Source organism: Salvia hispanica, chromosome 5 (assembly GCF_029641045.1).
Source record: "Salvia hispanica isolate PSC_SH4W2 chromosome 5, Shi_PSC_v1, whole genome shotgun sequence".
NCBI classification, from domain to species: domain Eukaryota; kingdom Viridiplantae; phylum Streptophyta; class Magnoliopsida; order Lamiales; family Lamiaceae; genus Salvia; species Salvia hispanica.
The window spans coordinates 37,273,103-37,292,929 of NC_142696.1; the positions used below are offsets into that span (position 1 = coordinate 37,273,103).

The 19,827-nt window shown below is 39.4% G+C and overlaps 3 protein-coding genes across 3 annotated transcripts; all 3 read right to left on the reverse strand.

Moving 5' to 3' along the window:
* Positions 1–463: 463 nt before the first annotated feature.
* On the reverse strand, positions 464–3,977 carry LOC125188464 (uncharacterized). Its single transcript, XM_048085313.2, has 3 exons — positions 3,450–3,977; positions 2,619–3,312; positions 464–1,658 (listed from the first exon to the last, which is right to left on the reverse strand). Exons 1-3 carry the CDS (start codon positions 3,806–3,808, stop codon positions 606–608), a joined length of 2,106 nt encoding a protein of 701 aa, XP_047941270.1. The 5' UTR covers positions 3,809–3,977; the 3' UTR covers positions 464–605.
* An 8,010-nt stretch (positions 3,978–11,987) lies between these two features.
* Positions 11,988–13,162, reverse strand: LOC125186296 (uncharacterized). Its single transcript, XM_048082650.2, has one exon. The coding sequence runs from the start codon at positions 13,082–13,084 to the stop codon at positions 12,155–12,157; it is 930 nt and encodes a 309-aa protein (XP_047938607.1). The 5' UTR covers positions 13,085–13,162; the 3' UTR covers positions 11,988–12,154.
* A 1,667-nt stretch (positions 13,163–14,829) lies between these two features.
* On the reverse strand, positions 14,830–18,183 carry LOC125187061 (enoyl-[acyl-carrier-protein] reductase [NADH] 1, chloroplastic-like). Its single transcript, XM_048083574.2, has 13 exons — positions 17,977–18,183; positions 16,962–17,258; positions 16,715–16,824; positions 16,570–16,625; positions 16,399–16,483; positions 16,267–16,314; positions 15,953–16,027; positions 15,754–15,865; positions 15,630–15,681; positions 15,496–15,547; positions 15,354–15,411; positions 15,164–15,262; positions 14,830–15,079 (listed from the first exon to the last, which is right to left on the reverse strand). Exons 2-13 carry the CDS (start codon positions 17,236–17,238, stop codon positions 14,922–14,924), a joined length of 1,182 nt encoding a protein of 393 aa, XP_047939531.1. The 5' UTR covers positions 17,239–17,258; positions 17,977–18,183; the 3' UTR covers positions 14,830–14,921.
* Positions 18,184–19,827: the final 1,644 nt, after the last annotated feature.

Consider the following 19,827-nt stretch of genomic DNA (forward strand, 5'->3'; position numbering starts at 1 on the left):
TTAGCAAGACATTCCAGTCGCTGGAGCGTGTATTTGGGTTGTCACTAAAAAAAAAGTACACTTCTTTCCTCCCATGAAGGGTTTTCTGTTTTTTTCTTCTTCTAATATTAAGATATACACAATGCTTAATAATATAAGAGAGATTAAATATGTTGGATTTTGTAAAAAACATAAATAACTTAAATATAATGTAACAATTCTAGAAATAAATAGGACTCAACACTATTGAAACATAAAAAATAAGTGTTGATTCTTGTGAATATACTAGCCGAAATCCTTTTAGGAAAAACATTGTAGTAGTTCAATAAATACTTGACCTAATTATAAGCAAACTCAGTTTTACATTCGACGAATACCCCTACTTTGGTATATGTAAAATCCAAACAATTACTCGTTGAATTTGTCAAGTAAATATTAAGCATTTCAACTATAGTCTATCACGTTTGCCTTAAATAGAAGTCAATGAAACCACCTCTAACTTTGCCCTAGCTTTCCATTAGACAAAATACAAACACACTTGCTGCAAAAGTGAAACAGAGGGAAATCTATAAAAACAAAGAACCAAGAATCCTTACCGCTACGTACAAATGTGCCCTATCCCTTCCCTACAACTTCCTCGCCCTTTTCTTGGGTTGTTTCGAAGCCGCTGCCGGTTCCGGGTCACCTCTATCCCTACTGCGTTTCCCGGCAGCCGGAGGTGCTGCAGCAGCTGCCCTCTTAGGCGGCCGCCCCACGTTCCTCTTTCCCGGGCTGCTCTTCTCCTTCGTCTGCCTCGTCTCCGCGCCCCTCCTAGTGGCCGCCGGCTCCTTCTTTTCGCCTCTCTTTGCAGTCTCGCTCTTCTTCCCGGTGGCGCTCTCGCTAGTCAAAGGCGTGTTCTTCAACGCATCAAGCAACACGCCATTGTTTGACGACGGCGAGCCTTGCTTCATCCTACTCAAGAAGCCAGCCGCGCCCCGTTTCTTGGAGTCCGACGTCGACTGAGTCTTCTTGGCGTCGCCCTTGGCCTCCGCTTGCGAGGAAGACGAGCCTCCTCCTTTCCCCTGCTTCACCGTTTCAGCCGGGGAGGTTTTGCTGACATTGGCGTTGGCTTGACTCTTGCCGTTTTTCTTTGAGTTAGCCGACGACGCTGCAGGGAACCGATCCCGTGTTCGTTTCTTCGTGATTTTAGGCTCCTCGGCATCACCAGACCGCTGCTGTTTGGCGTCTTTGTCCTCAGCTGGCGACTGAACCAGCTCTTTCTTCTTGTCCGTCCCCGAAGATGAGGCCGTGGCCGTAGCCTTGGTAATGGAGCTGCGTTTTCGACACACGATCAAGGACCCAGATAGTCTCTGCTTCAACATCAACGAGGGCGAAGGGGAAGCCTCGGCATCATCTTTCTTTGGCATGGACAGAGACTGCAAAGAGGCCTGCTTTCCAGACGAAGAATCGGACTTTGCGTGTTTGGGAGAGAACTCCTTAGAGATGAGGCGTCGGATCTCAAGGGCAGCAGTCGCCTCAGAGGAGTTCTTGCTGAAGAAGACGAGGGCGTTGTTGACGAGCAGCAAGAGATCGCGGTAGAACTTGGTGCGGGACCTTGTGTAGAAGCCTTCCTTCAATCTGGTTTCGATTGTTTCGAGATCCATATGCTGATGGATCAGCTTCTGATACTTTGGCGTCTCCTGCAAAAACGAAACACATTCACCATTACTTGCAAGATAAAATTTATATGAGGGTTAGATGTATCTATCAAATGATGAGTATAGTAGACAGATTCTTGTGCGAATATGCTACGAGTAACGGTAGCCCATTGCGCGATGCACCAAAAATCACTCCTCAATTAATCAGTCAAACATGGAATATAAATCAACTTTTTTTTAGTAAAAACAAGTGTCTTTAAAGAAATTAACTTAAGATTGAATGCGTTTTTCAAAAAAGATTCATAATTAGGAACAAAATATGATTAAACCTTTAATTAATGTATTTGTCAAGATAACCAAATTAGGCAGACAGTATTTATCACGTTAATAAGCTGTCCGACAGCAAAACACAACCAGACACATATTATTTTTATACCTTAAATTATTTTAAGAAAATCAAAAATTTCTAAAATAAGGTCATCGTTCCACTTATGAAAATAATAGTCAAATAATAAAATGTTTGGGAAAAAAAACCGACCTTACTTTATTTTAGGGGAATGTGAGTGGGTTTCCTTTTTTTGCCATTCTTGATTTGTTTTATCAAAAGAAAACAAAAATTGTGGGATTGGCCAACTCAAATATAATAATAAAAATAAATAATAATAGTAATAATAATAAATGACAATTGGGGAATTGACTGGTTGATAAAATAAAAGTTTCTAAATAAAGCCTTAAAATAAACAGATAACAGAAAACCGGGGATCTAATTCGATTCAAATAAGAATATTTTGATTCATTTGTTCATATTTGAATAAATTCGAAGGCATATGATTGAATAATTTAGTATATATTCTAGTAATTTCTTAAAGTAAAAGGAAATTACCAAAAAGTTGTAGTAGTATTTAATAAATAAAATTCAAATCCTTAAAATTGACGAAAAAAATTAAGAAACCAGTAAATCGGAAAAAGAAAACTAAAATTAATGTGAAAATTATCAATCACCTGGCTCCGAAGCCGCCGTTGGAAGATGGAGCCGATCTTCGGCGCGCGAATAGCTTGTAGAAAGTCAACCAACGGCTGCGATTCGGCGGACAATTCTTTCACGGCACGAGATTGATCCTCGTGTTCACGCTCATCGCCACTCATGCTCCCGCGCCGCACCTTATCACTTCCCTCCTCCTTTCTCGATCTGCTTGCGGAGCTCTGCACATCCGAGTTCTCCTTCATCGCCCCCGCGCCTCCGCCGTCGGACTCGCCCTCCGACTCGGTCGACCTGGCCACCGGTTCGGCTTTCGCCTTCCGGTCTGGCTCATCTATGCTATTCGAGCTACCGTTGCACGAATCCTCCCGCACCGATTTGTGATCCGGTTCTGGTTTCGTCTCAGCCGGTTCGCCGCTGGTCTGTCCGGTTCGATCGTTTCTCTCCTCATCTCCTCCGGTTCTGGCCGGTTCACAGGCCTCCTCGCCGGCTCTCAACTTTTCCGCTCCCGGATCTGTCGAGTTCGATTCGTTCACCGACAACCGATCCTTCTCCGACTCTCCAATAACCGCCGGTTCTCCTCCGGCAGGCGGCGCCGCCACCGGTTCGCAATCTCTCCTCTCCTTGGCGTTATCCTCTAGATCCGCCTCGCTCTCCTCTCTCCGGACGCCTTTTTCCCTCTCCTCTTCCATCCTCTTCATCTTCAACTCCAGCGACCTGTACAAACACACCAGATCAGGGAACACGAAATCGAATCGCCTCGCCTCATTCAAACAGGAAAAATTACAAATCCGCGACGTGCAGATCTCTCAACAATTCATTCAATCGTGTATACGAAAACCGTAAAGGAGTACTCGATGTTGAGATCGTAACGTTGCACTTCTCGCCGGAGCTCCGCGACGCGCAATTTCCTGAGCTCCTCCAGCAACGGCGCGGACTCCTCGACGTTCGATTTGTCCTCCCCCTCCAAATCGCCATTCGTGACGACAAAACGCCGCTTTAGGTCGAGATACCTTGACCTGCAGTTATGCGCGGTGAGGCATAGGTTAGGGTCCGATGTCCTCTTCTGAAGTTCGGAAGCTATGGAATCCCAGGCGGCGGTGCCGTGGCGGTTGACGGCGAAGGCGAGGAGGAGCTCCTCCCAAGTCCCCCAGGCGGCGGGGGAAACGTCGTCGTTTGTGGTTTCCGGCGCGAGGCCGTCCGGTTTGGTCATGAGAGAAGGTGGGTGTGGTAGGGTACGGTGCGGTGCGTACAGTTTGAATTTAGTTTCCCGTAGATTTATGACTTTATTCCATAAAATTTTAAATAAAATTTCATCACAGGATGGTGTTACAGATTTATATTTATACAGGTGATACCAAAGGTCTAGGGTTGTTATTTCAAACACAAAAACCAAAATGTTTCATTTCCTAAATTATTTATTATGCGTCCAATTTATAGTTTTTGTCGTCGTGGGCTTCTTCTTGGCTCGCGGCGTTGCCTCTTTCGGCTCAATGCATTTATTTTCATTTTTATTTTCTTTTTCTATTGGGAGATAATTGGATTTCATTTTTCTTTGTAATTAGGGTTTCTTAATTGGGCCTCTTTCCATGTTCCATTTTGTGTATGTCGATAATCCTAATGTTTTGCTTCTGAATTGATGTGTTTTGACTCTTTCTTTTTAATATTGGAATTGTTTGTAGGATCATGTAGTGTTTCTTCCTTAAGAATATCATTTTGAAATTAAATGTATTATAAATGGAATTCGTAGTATATATTTAAGATAATATAGATCTAATTTATGATTGAGACATTGAATTTATCGTATATAGGAAATATTCCTATATACCAACTTTTTTTCTTTTAAGTATATAGGAATTTATCATTATACATAGTAATAGTATATAGGAGTACAAACTTATTTTCCTTTTCTTGCGGTTTTCCTCTCAATTATTTAAATTATTTTTAAACGAATTTAATATTTTCTTCTTGTAGTCTGGGTGTTTTTTAAATTTATAAATTATATTTCATGTCTAGAAAAATGTTATGATACATTTAGTTTTATAACAATATCTTAAAATTTATATTTGGCATTATATTAGTAAAAAAATACTTAAATTCCAAAGTTCTTTTTTTTTTCTTTTATTGGTTTGCTTAAAGTTATGGAATGTGGAGTAATTTGTAAAATTAATGATGTTAGAGTTGTTTGAATCAAAATAAATATATAAAATATACAAATAATGCTAATATTTATATGACCTAAACGGAAACGATGTAGTTTATGATTACCCCACGACTGACGTTATATTAAGTTTTGTTTTCATGTTTCAATACCTTTTCTTCTAATATTTTAATTTTCAAAAATAGCTTTATAAAAGAAAGGGACAATACAAGGACTTTCATTAGTAGAAATTTTTTAATTGTCCTTGCTTTTAATACTCCGTCCGTCCATGAATAGGAGTCTCATTTATTTATAGAACGGATTTTAAAAAAAATTACTTACAAATAAAAGTGGAGGAAGAATGTTAGTGGAATATGAATCTCATATAGTATAAAAGTGGAATGAATTAGTGAAAAATTGAGTCTCTTTACAATTTATAGTAATTATGAATCAGAGCTCCTATTTATGGACGAGCTAAAATAGAAAAACGAGATTTCTATTCACAGATGAAAGAAGTATGTTGCAATGGAAAACAACTGCACTTTTATGTGTTTTTGTTAAGTCACGATATTATTGGAAGTCACATTAAAAATTAAACAATAGAAAATAAAAATCATGTATCCGAGATTATTGAAAGAAAAATTGAATATTTCAGAAGAATGATTAATAGGAGTAGTACTAACTGGAGTACTAAGATTTGGAAGGAGAATTGAACAACAGCTATGAAGACATCAGAATAATGATTATCTTTTTTGAATTTCCAGGGCCAATTGAGAGGGAGAAAACAAACAAAAGTAGGTTGTCGTTTCTAATTTAATTGGAAGGTTTTATGAGTTTCATAGAAATTAAAATAAATGATTTAGTCTTAGAGCATTCCCAATGGAGGTGGCGAATTCTCGGCGATAAATCGCCGGTTATCGCCGAATTATCGCCGGCCATTGTGGCGAAGTCGGCGATAATTCGGCGATAATGTTGCCGTTGCTTCGCCGAGTGGCGTTCTAACGCCGGATTATCGCCGAGCGATCGCCGGCCACTGTGGCGACGCTCGGCGATAATCGGCGATAATTAAAATTTTTTTTTTTTTTTTTTGAACCCAACGGCTATTTTACATTCCACCCCTATAAATATTTCCTCCACTTCCTCCATTCATCACCCACAATCTTCATTCTCTCCATTTTCAATCTCTTCTCCCAATCTTCAATTTTCATCAAAATTATGAGCTTTTGGAAGAAAAGTTCCCGATCGGGTAAGGATAAGGGTAAGGGGAAAGAGTCGAGTTCACAAATTCCCAACACGGATGAAGCAAACGAGCAGTGGATGCAGTCGTTGTTGGCGATGGGTTCTCCTCCCGGCCAACTTCCATACGGGGGTCCGTCTCCTTTGCAGACTCCTCCGGCGCGGAGACTTTCTCCGTACTTCAACTCTGCCGGCAGAATGCCCTTTCCAGCCGACGATGTGTATCGGCCCCAGTTCGACACCCCCGGATCAACCCCAGGCGACCAAGAATCTCAGGCCGCGACACTGAGCGCGGAGGACTTCGAGGTGGAAGAAACGCCCACCGAGCCGCCTTCTAGGAGCGGGAGGGGGAAGGCGCCGGCGTCGTCGGCTGCGACTGATACGGGTTCCGATGAGAGGCCGAAGCGGGTAAGGACTACTTACACTCTGCAAGAGTCCGAGCTGATAGCCGACTGCTGGGCGGACACGTCACAGGACGCGGAGCGCAGCAACTACCAGACTGAGATCATATTCTGGGAGCGGATTGCCGCGAAGTACAGGAGCCACAAGACTGCCTCAATGAAGGACCATGGCAGCGAGGCGATCCGTCGGCATTGGGAGCGCCTCATGAGGGACTGCGGGCACTTCAACGGTATTTATTCTAACTTGATGACTCACATGACGAGTGGCCAGAACGAGCACATGGTCCGAGATGAGGCCATCCGGATGTATAGTAGCCAGTACTTGTCGACGAAGGGCTTCAAGTATTGGAACATCTACGATAAGCTGAAGGATCTCCCCAAATTCCGGACGGGAATGCACGACGCGCTGCACGGGAAATCGGTGCGCTCGCGACTTAGCGTTTCGGAGAGCGAGGGGAGCGCGGCCCACATCGACTTGAGTGGGGATGGTCCGCACGAGCGCCCGGAGGGAGTGAAGAAGGCGAAGGGGAGGCGGAAGGGGAAGGGCGCAACGTCGGAAGTCGCGTCGGAATCCGTCATCGACTTAGAAAAAGCCACTTATTCGAGCAATGTCGCCAATCTGACCCAGATGTACACGCTGTACTTCACCGGCGGCGGGACCCCTGAAGAAAAGGCGGCCCTCTGGAAATGCATCCAACACCTGCAGAGTACGCTGGGGCTCGATCCCGACGCCCCTCCGGCCCCTCCGTCTTAGATTTTTTTTTTTTAAATCTTTGTTTATTTGCGTTTTTTATTTGTAGTTTTTTTTTTCTCGTTGTATTATATTTTCCAATGATTAATACAACGATGAATTGTTCATTATTAGTCTATTTATTAAATACATTTGTAGGGAAAATTAAATAATATAAAAAATAATGATGTAAAAATGAAATGTTGAGTTAGGGAGAAATAAGGGAGAAATAAGGGAGAAACCAATGTAGCACTTGGCTAAAAACTGGGGATAAATTTTGGTGCTGATGTGGCGCTGATGTGGCAGGAGTTAGGGAGAAATAAGGGAGTTTTTAGGGAACTCCATTGGGAGTGCTCTTACACGATACGTAGTATTTGCACAATTTTATTATTGGAACATATGAACTGAATTATAATATTACTAATGTTAGTGAGTTTATTAACTGATTAACTTGTTTTTTTAGCATGTGGAGTACTACAAGTTTATTCTTGAAGAAAAGCTTCATTATCCTCCTTTAAAACAACATGATCTAATGTTTGGAGTTATTTATAAGGGCATATTGTCTAGAAAATCACTATATTTGATTGAGTTTTGGTCAATTTTGTAATTTAAAAAATATTAAACTAATCATACTATAACTTTGACTTTTATATCAATCCTCCCGCTTATTTATATTGTGTATAACGTGGATGTTGAAATCCATCTCTTTTTTTTTTTGCAAATTTGTATGTTCTCAAAATATAATTTATTTTAATATGAAATATAGAATTAATTGTATTAGGCTAAAATGTCTTCGCATCCAAATTATAATATAAGTTGTGATCAACAGAACTTTTAAAGTTCTGGGATTAGAGTTGTGATCAATGTCGAACCAGTTTTAAAGATCGAACTAGAGACCAAATCTGGGCCATTAGATCTAGTTTTTTTGATGAGATGTGCTGCTGTGAAAATTTTTTCGGCTTCATTACAAGCCCATTTTACTCCATTATATAGGTTTATTACTTCATTCTGTACGTAATACCTTGAAACTACAACATGTTTTTACTTGCTTCCAATAGGTTTTGAAATGATTCAACATATGCTTCATTCAAATTCAATGACGTGGGTTTTTGCTTGATTAACATTTAAAAATGCAATTTATTCAAGTGAGTTTATTACTTCATTTAGAAACGTTATTACTACATTGGATAAGATTTTTACTTCATTCCCGTAGGACTTCAAATGCTTCTACACATGCTTCATTCCAATAATTTATTACATTATTCCATGTGTTTATTAAACCATATTAGCGTCATGGCGTTGGTGATAGATATTGTAGAGAAAAAGAACGGCACGCGACGGCGAAACCACATTTACGTACTGAAATGAAGTAAAAACCTACTAGAATGAAGTAAAAACCTACTAGAATGAAGTACTAATATATTCTGGAACGAAGTTAAATCTTCGTAACATGTTAGTATGACTTATTTACCATTCAGATGAATTAAAATAGTCAGATGAATTAAAATAGGCTCGTGATGAAGGCGAAAATAATTTATAAATTTATGTATCTTATGATTCTTATCCATAAAAAACTAGATCTAAAAGCCCTAATTTGGTAGGGTTCGGTGGTTCGGTCTTTAAGAGTGGATTTATGGATAATGGGACTCTGTGGGATTAATTATAATTTGATTAAATTTTATGTTTGTTTTTTTTTTTTACAATTTGACAGATTTATATAGTTGCAATTTTTTTTAAAAATAAACATCAAATAAAAAGAATTGGAGTGACGATCATGTGAAACTGTGAAAAAAGAAAACAAATTTAAATTTCACCATAGTATTTTAACTGGATGTTTTGCAACACTTCCATAGGAATCGTTCACAGATTTAATATTTCACCATATTGTCTATATCGAGATGTAACATCAATATTTGCATCGAGTAGATTAGAATATGAATTGTGTAAACTTGTCAAGGCTAGTCATCACCTACATTAAACTATACTAATAATATTTTTTAGTAATTATTGAAGACTAGCAACCTACTTTATCAAAGAAAAAGTCCCATAAAAAATTGTCTAAATTGTTTGGTTTGTTCAAAGTTGGAAGATGAGTGCAAGCAAAAGGTCTCAAAAGTCTATTCATTATCCACGTGGAAATTATAAACAATTACCACCAAAAGAAATGCATTGAAAGTGCATATGCATGAAACTTTTATTTTTTGTAGATTTAGTGCAAATGTGCAATGAACGTTGCATCTCATTATATATGGAACATGCGTTACATGCCTACCATAAGTGGGCAAAACATTTAATGCAATAGCGTTTTTTCTTAATTTTTAAATCAAAGGACCAATCTAGCTTCGAAAATCCAATAAAATGAGGAATTCCTTAATTTACTAAAATTCCATCTCTCCAATTTAACATGGTTCATTGCTACGCATATTAAGAAATATAGGTTTTATGATTATAAATTAAAAAGGTCATCGCTTAGTTTAGTAATAAGTCACTTTTAGATACCTTTTTGATTTGGTGCTATTATGAATGGAATAATTCAAAATAAATTTTAAACTATGTACTCTGCAGAATGGTATCCCTTATTTTTATTTTTCTAAAGTAAGAACTCATGTGTATCCACACTCAATCGCACCCAATAAACACGTCCAAAATCATACACATTAAATCACTTAAATAGATAGAGCGATAATGGTGTTACTAATTAAATTCCACACTATCACAAGATATTGTTGAAGACACAATCACTCAAAATAAGTCGTTATTTTCCATTTTTCCAATACTACTTTTATGTTATTCATCAATAAATTTCATTTCGATTTTACTATAAAATGTAAGTATGTATCACACGATCACATTTCTATTTACTCGCAACGCTCATATTATAAAAAAAAGTAAGATTTATATCTCAACAAAAAATTTCAAATCACATTTCTTCAAAACTCATTTTATTATCAAACTAATATTCCTCGTTCTAAGAAAAAAATCATTTGTAGACAATATTTTGATTTTAATACGAAAATGGTTCAGTATGAAATTAGAGGAATAAATAAAGTGGATTAAATATGAAACAGAAATACATAAAAGTGGTGCAAGAGAAAAAAAAATATAAAGTGAACATTAATAAATTGGGAATAGCATTTTTTTTTAGCATAAGACTAATTACGATGGACTGTGAAATATGAAAAAGTTGGGATAATTTTTTTTTATCCTTTGTATTAAAAGTAGAAATTACATTTCCTTAAAAAATTTCAGCTCTCATTTCTTCAAAAATTTTATGAGTGAACTATCTCAAAAGTCTCTTACCTTTCCAGTTGTGACACTGCATATCCCTCAGAAAAAAAACATGATAATAACTTATCATGTTTTTCTTGACTAAAAGACCCTTCGGCCCTTAAAGAGCATTTTGGACAAAAGCTATCACAGAATCTGCAAAATCCTGCAGTGGCGGCCTGCATGCTGCACATTGGTCACTGTTCATCCTGTTGCGATTTGACAGGTTGCAGCACCGGCTCCCCCCCCCCCCCCCTCCCTCTCTCTCTCTTTGTGGCTCTCATCGAGCTCTAAGTCTTCTCCATGGTTTGCTCTTTCGAGGATCGATCAATATAGACATTTTTGTGTATAGATGTTCGGTTTATATTGTGCTTCTGTCTGTTGTGTTCGCAGCCGCCGAAGTTCTTGTGTATTGGTAGAACTCCCATGGAAAAACATTATCGTGAATGCTATATATATGTAATCTCTAATTTTTTTGAAATAATCTTATACTAATTTTTATGACTTGATCCTTATCGTTATCTTCGTAAAGATGTTCATGACTTATTAACATATTGCTATTTTCTGTTTTGAATTTGAGGATGCCATAACGAATGACATTTTTGTGTTATGTTTTGATAGTGAAATACGAAATATAAAGAAGAGAAATGAATTTCTAATTTCAAACCCTTAAAATAGAGGTAAATGCACAGCGTGGGAAATATCAACTTTGATTTGACAAAAGTGACTGGGTAAGGCCTGCAAGTTCTGCAGATGAAGGCAGAGTAGGTCTGCAGTTTGAGTTTAATATGTCTGAAATGCCATTGAAGGCATTTAGGTATTTTGGTCCGAAATTTGGCTACAAAAACATGATACGTGATTATGTTTAAGGTCATGCACTTTTGGAGATATTTTTTTTTTCCTGAGTGACATGCAGTGTCACAACTGGAAAGGTCGGGGACTTTTGATATAGTTCACTCAAATTTTAAAGACCGCATAAGAGCATCTACGGTAGGGGCGTTGCGGCGGGCGCCCCGATCGTGTATTGTGGGGGAAGAGGCCGCCCCGGAGGCGGACAACTTTTGTGGGGCGGAAGGGCTTTCGCCCCCAATGCGCCGAGGACGAGCAGGAGGAGAGAGAAACGCGGCGGCCGCCGCGGCTATCTATTGCACGGCGAAACCGCTGCGGCGGTCGCCGATTTCCAATTTTATTTTATTTTTTTTAATTTCGAATTTTTAATTATTTTTTTTGCTTATTTTTATAAATATCCCACCAAGTTTCATTTTAAAGTGAAACGTGGCTAACAAAAGTGTCCACTATTGCTGCGGAAACCTTTTTTTGTGACCGTGGACAAATCAGAAGTGGCTACGGATAAAAAAAAAGAGAAGTGTCCATGAGAAAGGGTGGATACTCTAATATTCATAAATGGTTGAAGTACTAATATTTAGGAAAGATTAGTTAAGAGTACTAGTACTATTTGGTTAGGTGGTCTAATTGTTAGGTGTAAACAATGTCTTGGTGGAATTGAACTGATTACTCTGTTACTCTCTATTTTGTATGGAGTAGAAGAGATGACACGAGTGACTCATATCACAAATCTTGGTATGGGAGGAAAACTCAAACACCATTTACAATAAGATGCATGAAAATCGAACCAAAATCATTCTCAAAGCATAGAAATTTACAGAATCACATACCACCACACAAAAACACCTTAAAAAACTAGCACACTTTCATGATTTTATCAATAAAAGTGAAAATCCAATGAACAAACTTTAATCAAACCAAAAACCACATATCACAAGATTATGCAACCTTCAATCCTTTGTTGCCTTCACCCAAACCCGAGATGTTCGAATTCCGGTTGTTTTCGGGCTCGGTTTCCATTTTCCCGGCGGCCAAATCCGATCTCAAATCGGTCAACGCCTTATTCAACGACCCATTCTCCGCTTGAACCACCTCTAGCTGTTTCTTCACCTCCAAACACGCCCCTGCCAGCTGGCCGAACTCATCCGCTTTCTCCGCCTTCGAATCCGCTTTCGCCACGTGTTCGATCCCAATTTTGTCCATCACCAGCTGCGGCAGCCTATAACCACCCGCCGCCCGATCAGTCTGCCGCCGCCGCCTTCCCGCCGCCGTCTCGTAATCACCCGCCGCCGCGCCGCTTTTCGGAACCCTAAGCCCCCACCGGAAATTAAGCAACGCGAAATCTCGCAGCGGGAGCGCCGTCGTGGCGGTCAGGTCCGTGCCTCTGACGATTGCATTCACCATCCACCCCGCCCTCGATTCGACGGCCGGGAAGAGTCCGGCGAACTTTTTGACGATATTACCCTCTTCGAGTGCCGGCTTTCCCCCCAATTTCCTGACGATGGCGGAGGAGATGAGTTTCTTTGCGGAGAAATCGCCTAAATCGGGCTTGAATCGGATGAAGAAGCTAGGGTTTTCGCAGCCGATGACGTTGAACTCGGCGCTCATGGTGAGGGGGCTCCGGATCGGTGAGCCGTAATGGCCGATTCCGGTCTTGAAGATGAAGCTGAAGGGGGTCTCTGAATCGTTTGGGCGGTAGGCGAATTTAAGGGAAGGGCCGGATTGGAAATAGGTGCTCAGGTTTAGGGAGAATTCTTTGGATTCTCCGGCGACAACACCCGATTGAAAGGGGTAATTGAGAATGTTTATGGGGATTTTAGCTCGCAGCAGTGGCGTCCGCTCCTCCCTCAATTTTATTGATGCCTTCATACTGAACTGCGCCTCTCTCTCTCTCTCTCTCTCTCTCTCTCTCTCTCTCTTCTCTGGTTTTATTGAGAGTTGGGAAGGTGAAGAGAAATTGGGGATAATTTGTTTAAGACTGCAAATTTTGGCGTATTTATAACGGGAATGACTGTTTTGCCCTTGAGATTTATGGCATTGATTAGATATTTGGGGGTGAAGTTGGAATTTGGAGCCTTAATGAGTGTGATTATAGCTACTTATAAAATTTTGAATATGTTTTGGTTGAACCAATTCCAAATTCAAACTGTTTTGGATCCATTTAATCATGGTTAAATTTTGAAAATTTTAACATAAATACAATATGTAACTACTAGTATATTACTCCACCTTGTATGCCGCTTATTGTTTGAATTTCTAGCTTAAGATCTGAAACGCACAAGGAAAAGATTATTTCCATCCTTTCAAAACTGGAAAGATAAATTATTTATGCTCAATTTCAGAATGTTTTTTAAGGAAAATATGTAATACACTTTTTCGTTGAGTATCATATGGTAGTACTCGTATTTTCTAAGAAAAAGATGTAGTGTAAATTTAGTACTCCGTAAGTCGTAATGGTATTTTAACTGGTTAAAATTTTAAAATATGTAACGTCATATGCTTACCTGGTATGCCGCTTATTGTTTGAATTTTTGGTTACGATTTGAAATGCATATGAAAAGATTACTTACATCCTTAAATAATTTATTTATGCTCACTTTCAGGGAAAAATATAATAATAAAAAAAAACATGTCCCACTTTTTAGTTGAGGAGTATCATATAGCAGTCGTTTCTTAAAAAATGTAGTGAACATTCTTTTACTTCCTATTAAGTATATGCACTATATTGTACTCCTTTCATTCCATAGTAATAGATGCGTTTCTTTTCGACACGGAAATTAAGAAAAATTGTGTTAGGTAAGTTAAGTAAAGTGAGAATAAAGTGGAAAATGGAAAAGATAAAAAGATGAAGAGAGAAAAAAAGTAGTAAGAGAAAGTAAAATAGATGTGGAAAAATGTGTTGACTTTTACTGAAAAGAAAAATGACTCTATTACTATGGAACGTACCAAAATGGCAAAATGACTCTATTACTATAGAACGAGTAGTATAAAGTATATTCCATAGCTAAAATTTCGAAAAATATAGCGTAAATTTAATATGTTGAAATGGTATCATCATTGGTAGGTTATTAGAGCATCTCCAAGGGAGAGGTAAATGGAGAGGTAAACTAATATAACTATCATATTTACCTTTTCTTCATGAAAAATCATTCTCCAAGGGGAGAGGTATTTGAGAAGGAATTATACCTTTTCCCATTTTGAAGAGGTAATCATATAATCACCATATTTACCTTCTTTTCATAAAAATCATTCTCTAAGAAGAAAGGTATTTGGGAATATATTACACTTTATGTTTTTTTAATGCTTTTGTACTATTATTTTATTTTTTTAAAATGATATACCTTTCTATATATCTTTTATCTTTGGAGTTGATTGATTTTTAGAAAGGTATATTGCACTTTTTGAGAATGTATAAACATGATATACCTTTTTCATTCGCCTTCTCTCCTTGGAGTTGCTCTTAGAGTATATATTACCAGAGACGTTTATTTTTCTTCATTCAATTTCATTAACATTTTGAATTTCTCAACATTTTTATTAGTACTCCTATGTTAATGTGTTTCCATATCTTGTCTCTCACTAACACTCTCTGAGCACAGAAACTGGCAAGAAAGTTGAGCCCCCTACAGTTAATTTGAAGATCAAAACTAAAAATCAAGTCTTTTTAATGTCACAGTGCTGAATGAATGTAGGTCTCTCACTCTCTTCAATTCTGTGGGGCTCTTGGAATATCAAGATCCCGGAAGACGGGGCTGTCAACTCCAACTCCCATCGCGTTAAGTCCATTGTCGACATAGACAACAGCTCCAGTGATGGCCGATGCCAGAGGAGACGACAGAAAAGCAGCAGTGTTACCGACCTCATCTGTTCAATTCAAACCAAATTCAAGAATTAGATGACTAACAGCTAACGCCATGTCTCGTTTCTGGGCACAAGAAAGTAACTCACCGGCAGTAAGCTCCTTCTGCAAGGGCGCGTTCTCTAATGAGTAGTTGATCATCATGTCAATAAAACCGATGGCTTTTGCAGCCCGGCTTCCTAATGGGCCTGAAACATCTCAACGACAACGAGTAACTATACAATGCACCAACAGATTGCGACACTCCTCGACAAAATCAGATAGCGCTTGATTCAATACCTGCGGATATGGTGTTCACTCTCACATTGTGCTTTCTCCCAGCTTCAAAAGCAAGTACCTAATCGGAGTGAATGGTTGCTATGACATCATGATGCGGTAAGTCGAAACGAATAAGACAAGACTAAGAGTTCGGAGAACTAACTTGTGTGTCACTCTCGAGAGCAGCCTTAGCAGAGCTCATGCCACCGCCGTATCTGCAAGAAAGGCACAATGTAATCCAACAATCTGAGTCGTTGAGAGACCATATTACACTCGAATGTCAAGGGTTATTCTTACCCTGGTATTATCCTCTCAGATGCAATGTAGGTCAAAGAAATCGTGGCGCCACCTGCCAAAGGGATAAAAATCAGTAACAGTAATGAAATGAGTCAAAGAAATAAGGGCTAAAGATGCGACATACCCGGATTTATGATGGGAAGAAAATGTTTGAGAAGGGAAACAAAGGAATAACTTGATGCAGATATGGCAGCAAGATAGCCATTTCTTGATGTTTCAAGAAGAGGCTTAGTAACCTACGCGACATATTAAGATAAACAGTGATTTCAAGAAAGGAAAAATAAAATAAAAGTCAGAAAAAAGGAGGGCTAAGCGATAATCACCTCGGGGCCATTGGCAAGAGAATGCACAAGAATATCAATGGAGCCGAAATCCTGTTTCACTGACTCGGCAACTTCCTGCAAGACAATTCCAATTTAATCAAGTGAACTAATTATTATGAAACGTCATTAGTAATCTACGCAACTGGTAAAATGAGACAAAACTCAAACTTCTTGTTAATAGTATCAAGAACCATGACAATGTCACTAGAACAGGAAAAAGAGTACAGGTTCAAATAGACCAAAGAAATAATTATTAGTTATACATAATTATTTATGGTAAAACCAAAGATGAAGAAAATGCAATGGAGATAAACCTTCACAGTCCAATTAGAAGAGCCAGCATAGCGCTTATTTGTTTTGATCTGCACCATGGTAAAGCTATGTTAGTACATAGGAGAATTCCAACACGTTTAACTCAAAAGAATCACGGATAAAATATTTCTTACATCTTCAGGAACATCCTCAGGAGAGTCAAAGACAGCATCCAGCGGGTAGACTTTAGCAATTTCCATCAGAGAACCATCCGGCAGCCTAAATTTAAATATCCCGAAAGGGTCAATAGACAAAGCAAAGGAAGATTAAGTATTTCTTGACAGACATAGGAGATCATTTCTTACACGCGCGATTCATCAAACTTTCCACGTCGTAGGCTGGTCTCAAAAATATTTAGTGCCTAAAATATTCGGTGATCATTAGTAGTAGTAATAAACTTTAACTTCAGAGAGTAAAAACAACGCTGAAACACTAAGTCCAAATACTTACTGGAACCCATGTCCCGACAAGAATTTCAGCACCTGCAGCAGCAAGAGATTTTGCAATCGCCCATCCATACCCGTTATCATCAGCTATGCCAGCAATAAACGCCCTCTTCCCTGCAAACAATGCAACATATGTTAGCAACTAACCTAATGTGCTAGCTTGAATCATTCGTAGATGTATACAAAGAGAATCCATAAATATGAGACCCCAAAAAGAAAACAGTCGATGCAAAACAAAGATAAGGTTCAACCTCTCAGATCAATGGGCAATCCTGGCAAAGATGGTTTATCACCTCTAGCAGCCATTGCTTTTACAGCATGCCTTTTAGAATTTGAAGCATTGCTGTGGCAGGTTTGGTAGAAGGTGTGTGTAGCAGGTAAAAACGCCGAACTCCTAAGCTTTGTCCAAGACGCGCCTTTGGTTTCATTGCCAAAACATGGTATGCTCGATCTAGAAGTTTGGTGGGAAGCGGAAACGCAGGGCTTTGCAACCAAAAGTTGTGTGATATGAGTTGCTGCCGCAGCCATGTCCTTCTAAGTTAGAGATGCTGCATATGATTTTCGCAGAGTCAGCTTAACTTTACATGACATTTTCCCAAAGAAATTACATCAACACCAATGTCGACAACAAAACCAAACTGAGATTAAGCTCTCTAATGTAATCAAATCTCATCAGCAATACATTCATAGCTCATTTCAGACAACATCTTGTAGCATTTTTTTAAAAAAACACAATATTTCCTTTCCACAAACAATATCAACATCAAAACCAAACTGAGAGTAGGCTTTCTAATCTCATTAAATTTCATCAAAAATACATCCATAGCTCATTTAGGATACAAAAAACATCTTATAGCATTTTATAATCTTCAAAATTTCCCAAATTAAATTAATCTATCAATGTCCTTACTTTCCACAACCAAAACCTCGCCCTTCAACTGAAACTTCGTAGACGAATTGAACTCTGGATTATTGCATCGATCAATCAGAAAAACATGAAAACTCACACATTCACGGATTCAACAGCCAAATCACAGCACACATTTTGCACTTAAATCAACAAATAGCTTGTCTTCCTCAGTTAACCTCTAACATTAGGCAAAAAACACAAAAATCCTAACACTACCAATCAATGGAAGAAACGAGAGATGTCCGAAAGAAGACAGAAAACAAACAAAGTCCAAGAAATGCAGATTCACAGTGCGAAAAAACAGATCAATTTGACAGAGCATAAGCCACATTCTACGAGCCCATTTTCTCACTCACCTCTCTTGAAAAACAATGGGAGAGAGAAAAAGTTCTTTCTTGCGCTGCGCGATGGTGTGAAATGTGTTGGTAATTAAGCGTGAGGGTTCGATGAAAACTATGTAATGTACTAGTAGTAGAGTTGATTGAGGCTGTTGAGAAGCTTTGACAGTGCCGCCGCAGAGAGTGAGCGAGTGTCCTCCTGACCTCGTGATTTACCAATTCTACCCTAGCTCATAATAATGATATAGGAGTACTATTAAATACTTTTGTCCATCTATAGAAATAGATTATTTTGGATATGACACAATTTTAGAGTATCCTCATCTATGTTCTTAGCTAAGAGTATGGAAGTGGGCCCGAATCCACTTTTACTCTTTGTCCTTAGCTAAGAGCACAACACCAACATCCGTGCTCTTAGTTAAGGACAAGCTCAAGAATCCCACTATTCGATTATTCAATTTAAATACTCCAATTATTAAAAACATTTCTACATTATAAAAATATATTAAAAAATAAAAATTACATAATTAAAATCCTAAAAAATAAAAATTACATAATTAAAATACTAAAATACTAAAAAATAAAAATACATAATTAAAATCCTAGAAAATAAAAAAATACATAATTAAAATCCTACAAATTAAAAATTACACACGTGGAAGACTAGTCCTCTAACCCCAATTGCCTCTTGAGACCCCGGATCATTTGCTCATGTGTTGCAAGTTGATCCGGAGTCATCTTAGACGTATCGTTCAAATAGAGTTGACCCAATAGGGTCCACAACGAGTTGTTCGGGGGTGGAGGAGGCACAAAGGGAGCGGGAGCGGGGGCGGGGGCGGGGGCAGCTGGAGTCGGGGCGCGACAGCGGGTAGCCGTCGCCTTCTTCCTTCCTTGCGGCCGGCGGGTGCTGCTCGGGCCAGCGTCAGGCTACCCAAGTTAGTTCCGGCAAACTGGGTAGTCACATCATCGGAGGCGTCGTCGGATAGGGTTACCGACCTCGACCGTTTGCTGGAGGAGCTGGAGGAGGATGTTACTACGTCGCCCCTATACTTCGGATGCCGGCGCCCCTCCTGCCAACAATCGAGGTACTTGAACGGTATCATCTCCAAGCTTTGGTATGACGCCAAGGCGGCACTGATGATGTCGAGCTCGCTCGTGCCGCTCCCCGCCGCCTGCTCTTCCTGTTGGAAATACCCCTGGAACTTACCGATTGTTAAGTTGCATCTGTAGACGCATTTGCGCACCATACTCTCATTGCGATAGATGGTTCCTGCCGGGCGGGTTTCATTGTAAAGGCGAGTGATGTGCCACCAATACATATCCCCGGTTTGGTTCGTGCCAACGTCCGGATCTTCGGAGACTGCCAAGTAGGCTTTGAACATCGCCATCATCTCACCCGGAGTGTACGGGGTGCGGGTGCCACGAACAGGAGGAGTAAGAGTAGGAATAGAAGTAGTAGTAGGAGTAGTTGCTGCTCCCTCCAGATCCGGGTTCGTGTTCCCACCCGAACCCGGAGGCGTTTTGGTCGTGCACCGGGTAAGGACGGTAGCCACCCGAAAATTGCGAACCTTGGGTTTGAGGAGGGGCCGTAAATTGCGTTTCCGGACTAGGGAATTCGCCGGAGTCGAACCAATCGTGGTTCCAACCGCGATTGCATGAGGGGTGGTCGCCGGAGCCGGACATTGTGTAGTGTGGTGGGGATTTAGATGAGAGAATATGAGAAAAAAGATGAGAGAATCTAGATGATAGAATAGATGAGAATGAGATTTTTTGTGTTGAAGTGGGGGTATTTATAGATGAAAATGTGAATTTTGGGGGGGAAAAATTGAAAAATAAATTAAAAGTGGGTAGAAAACGGATATAATTTTT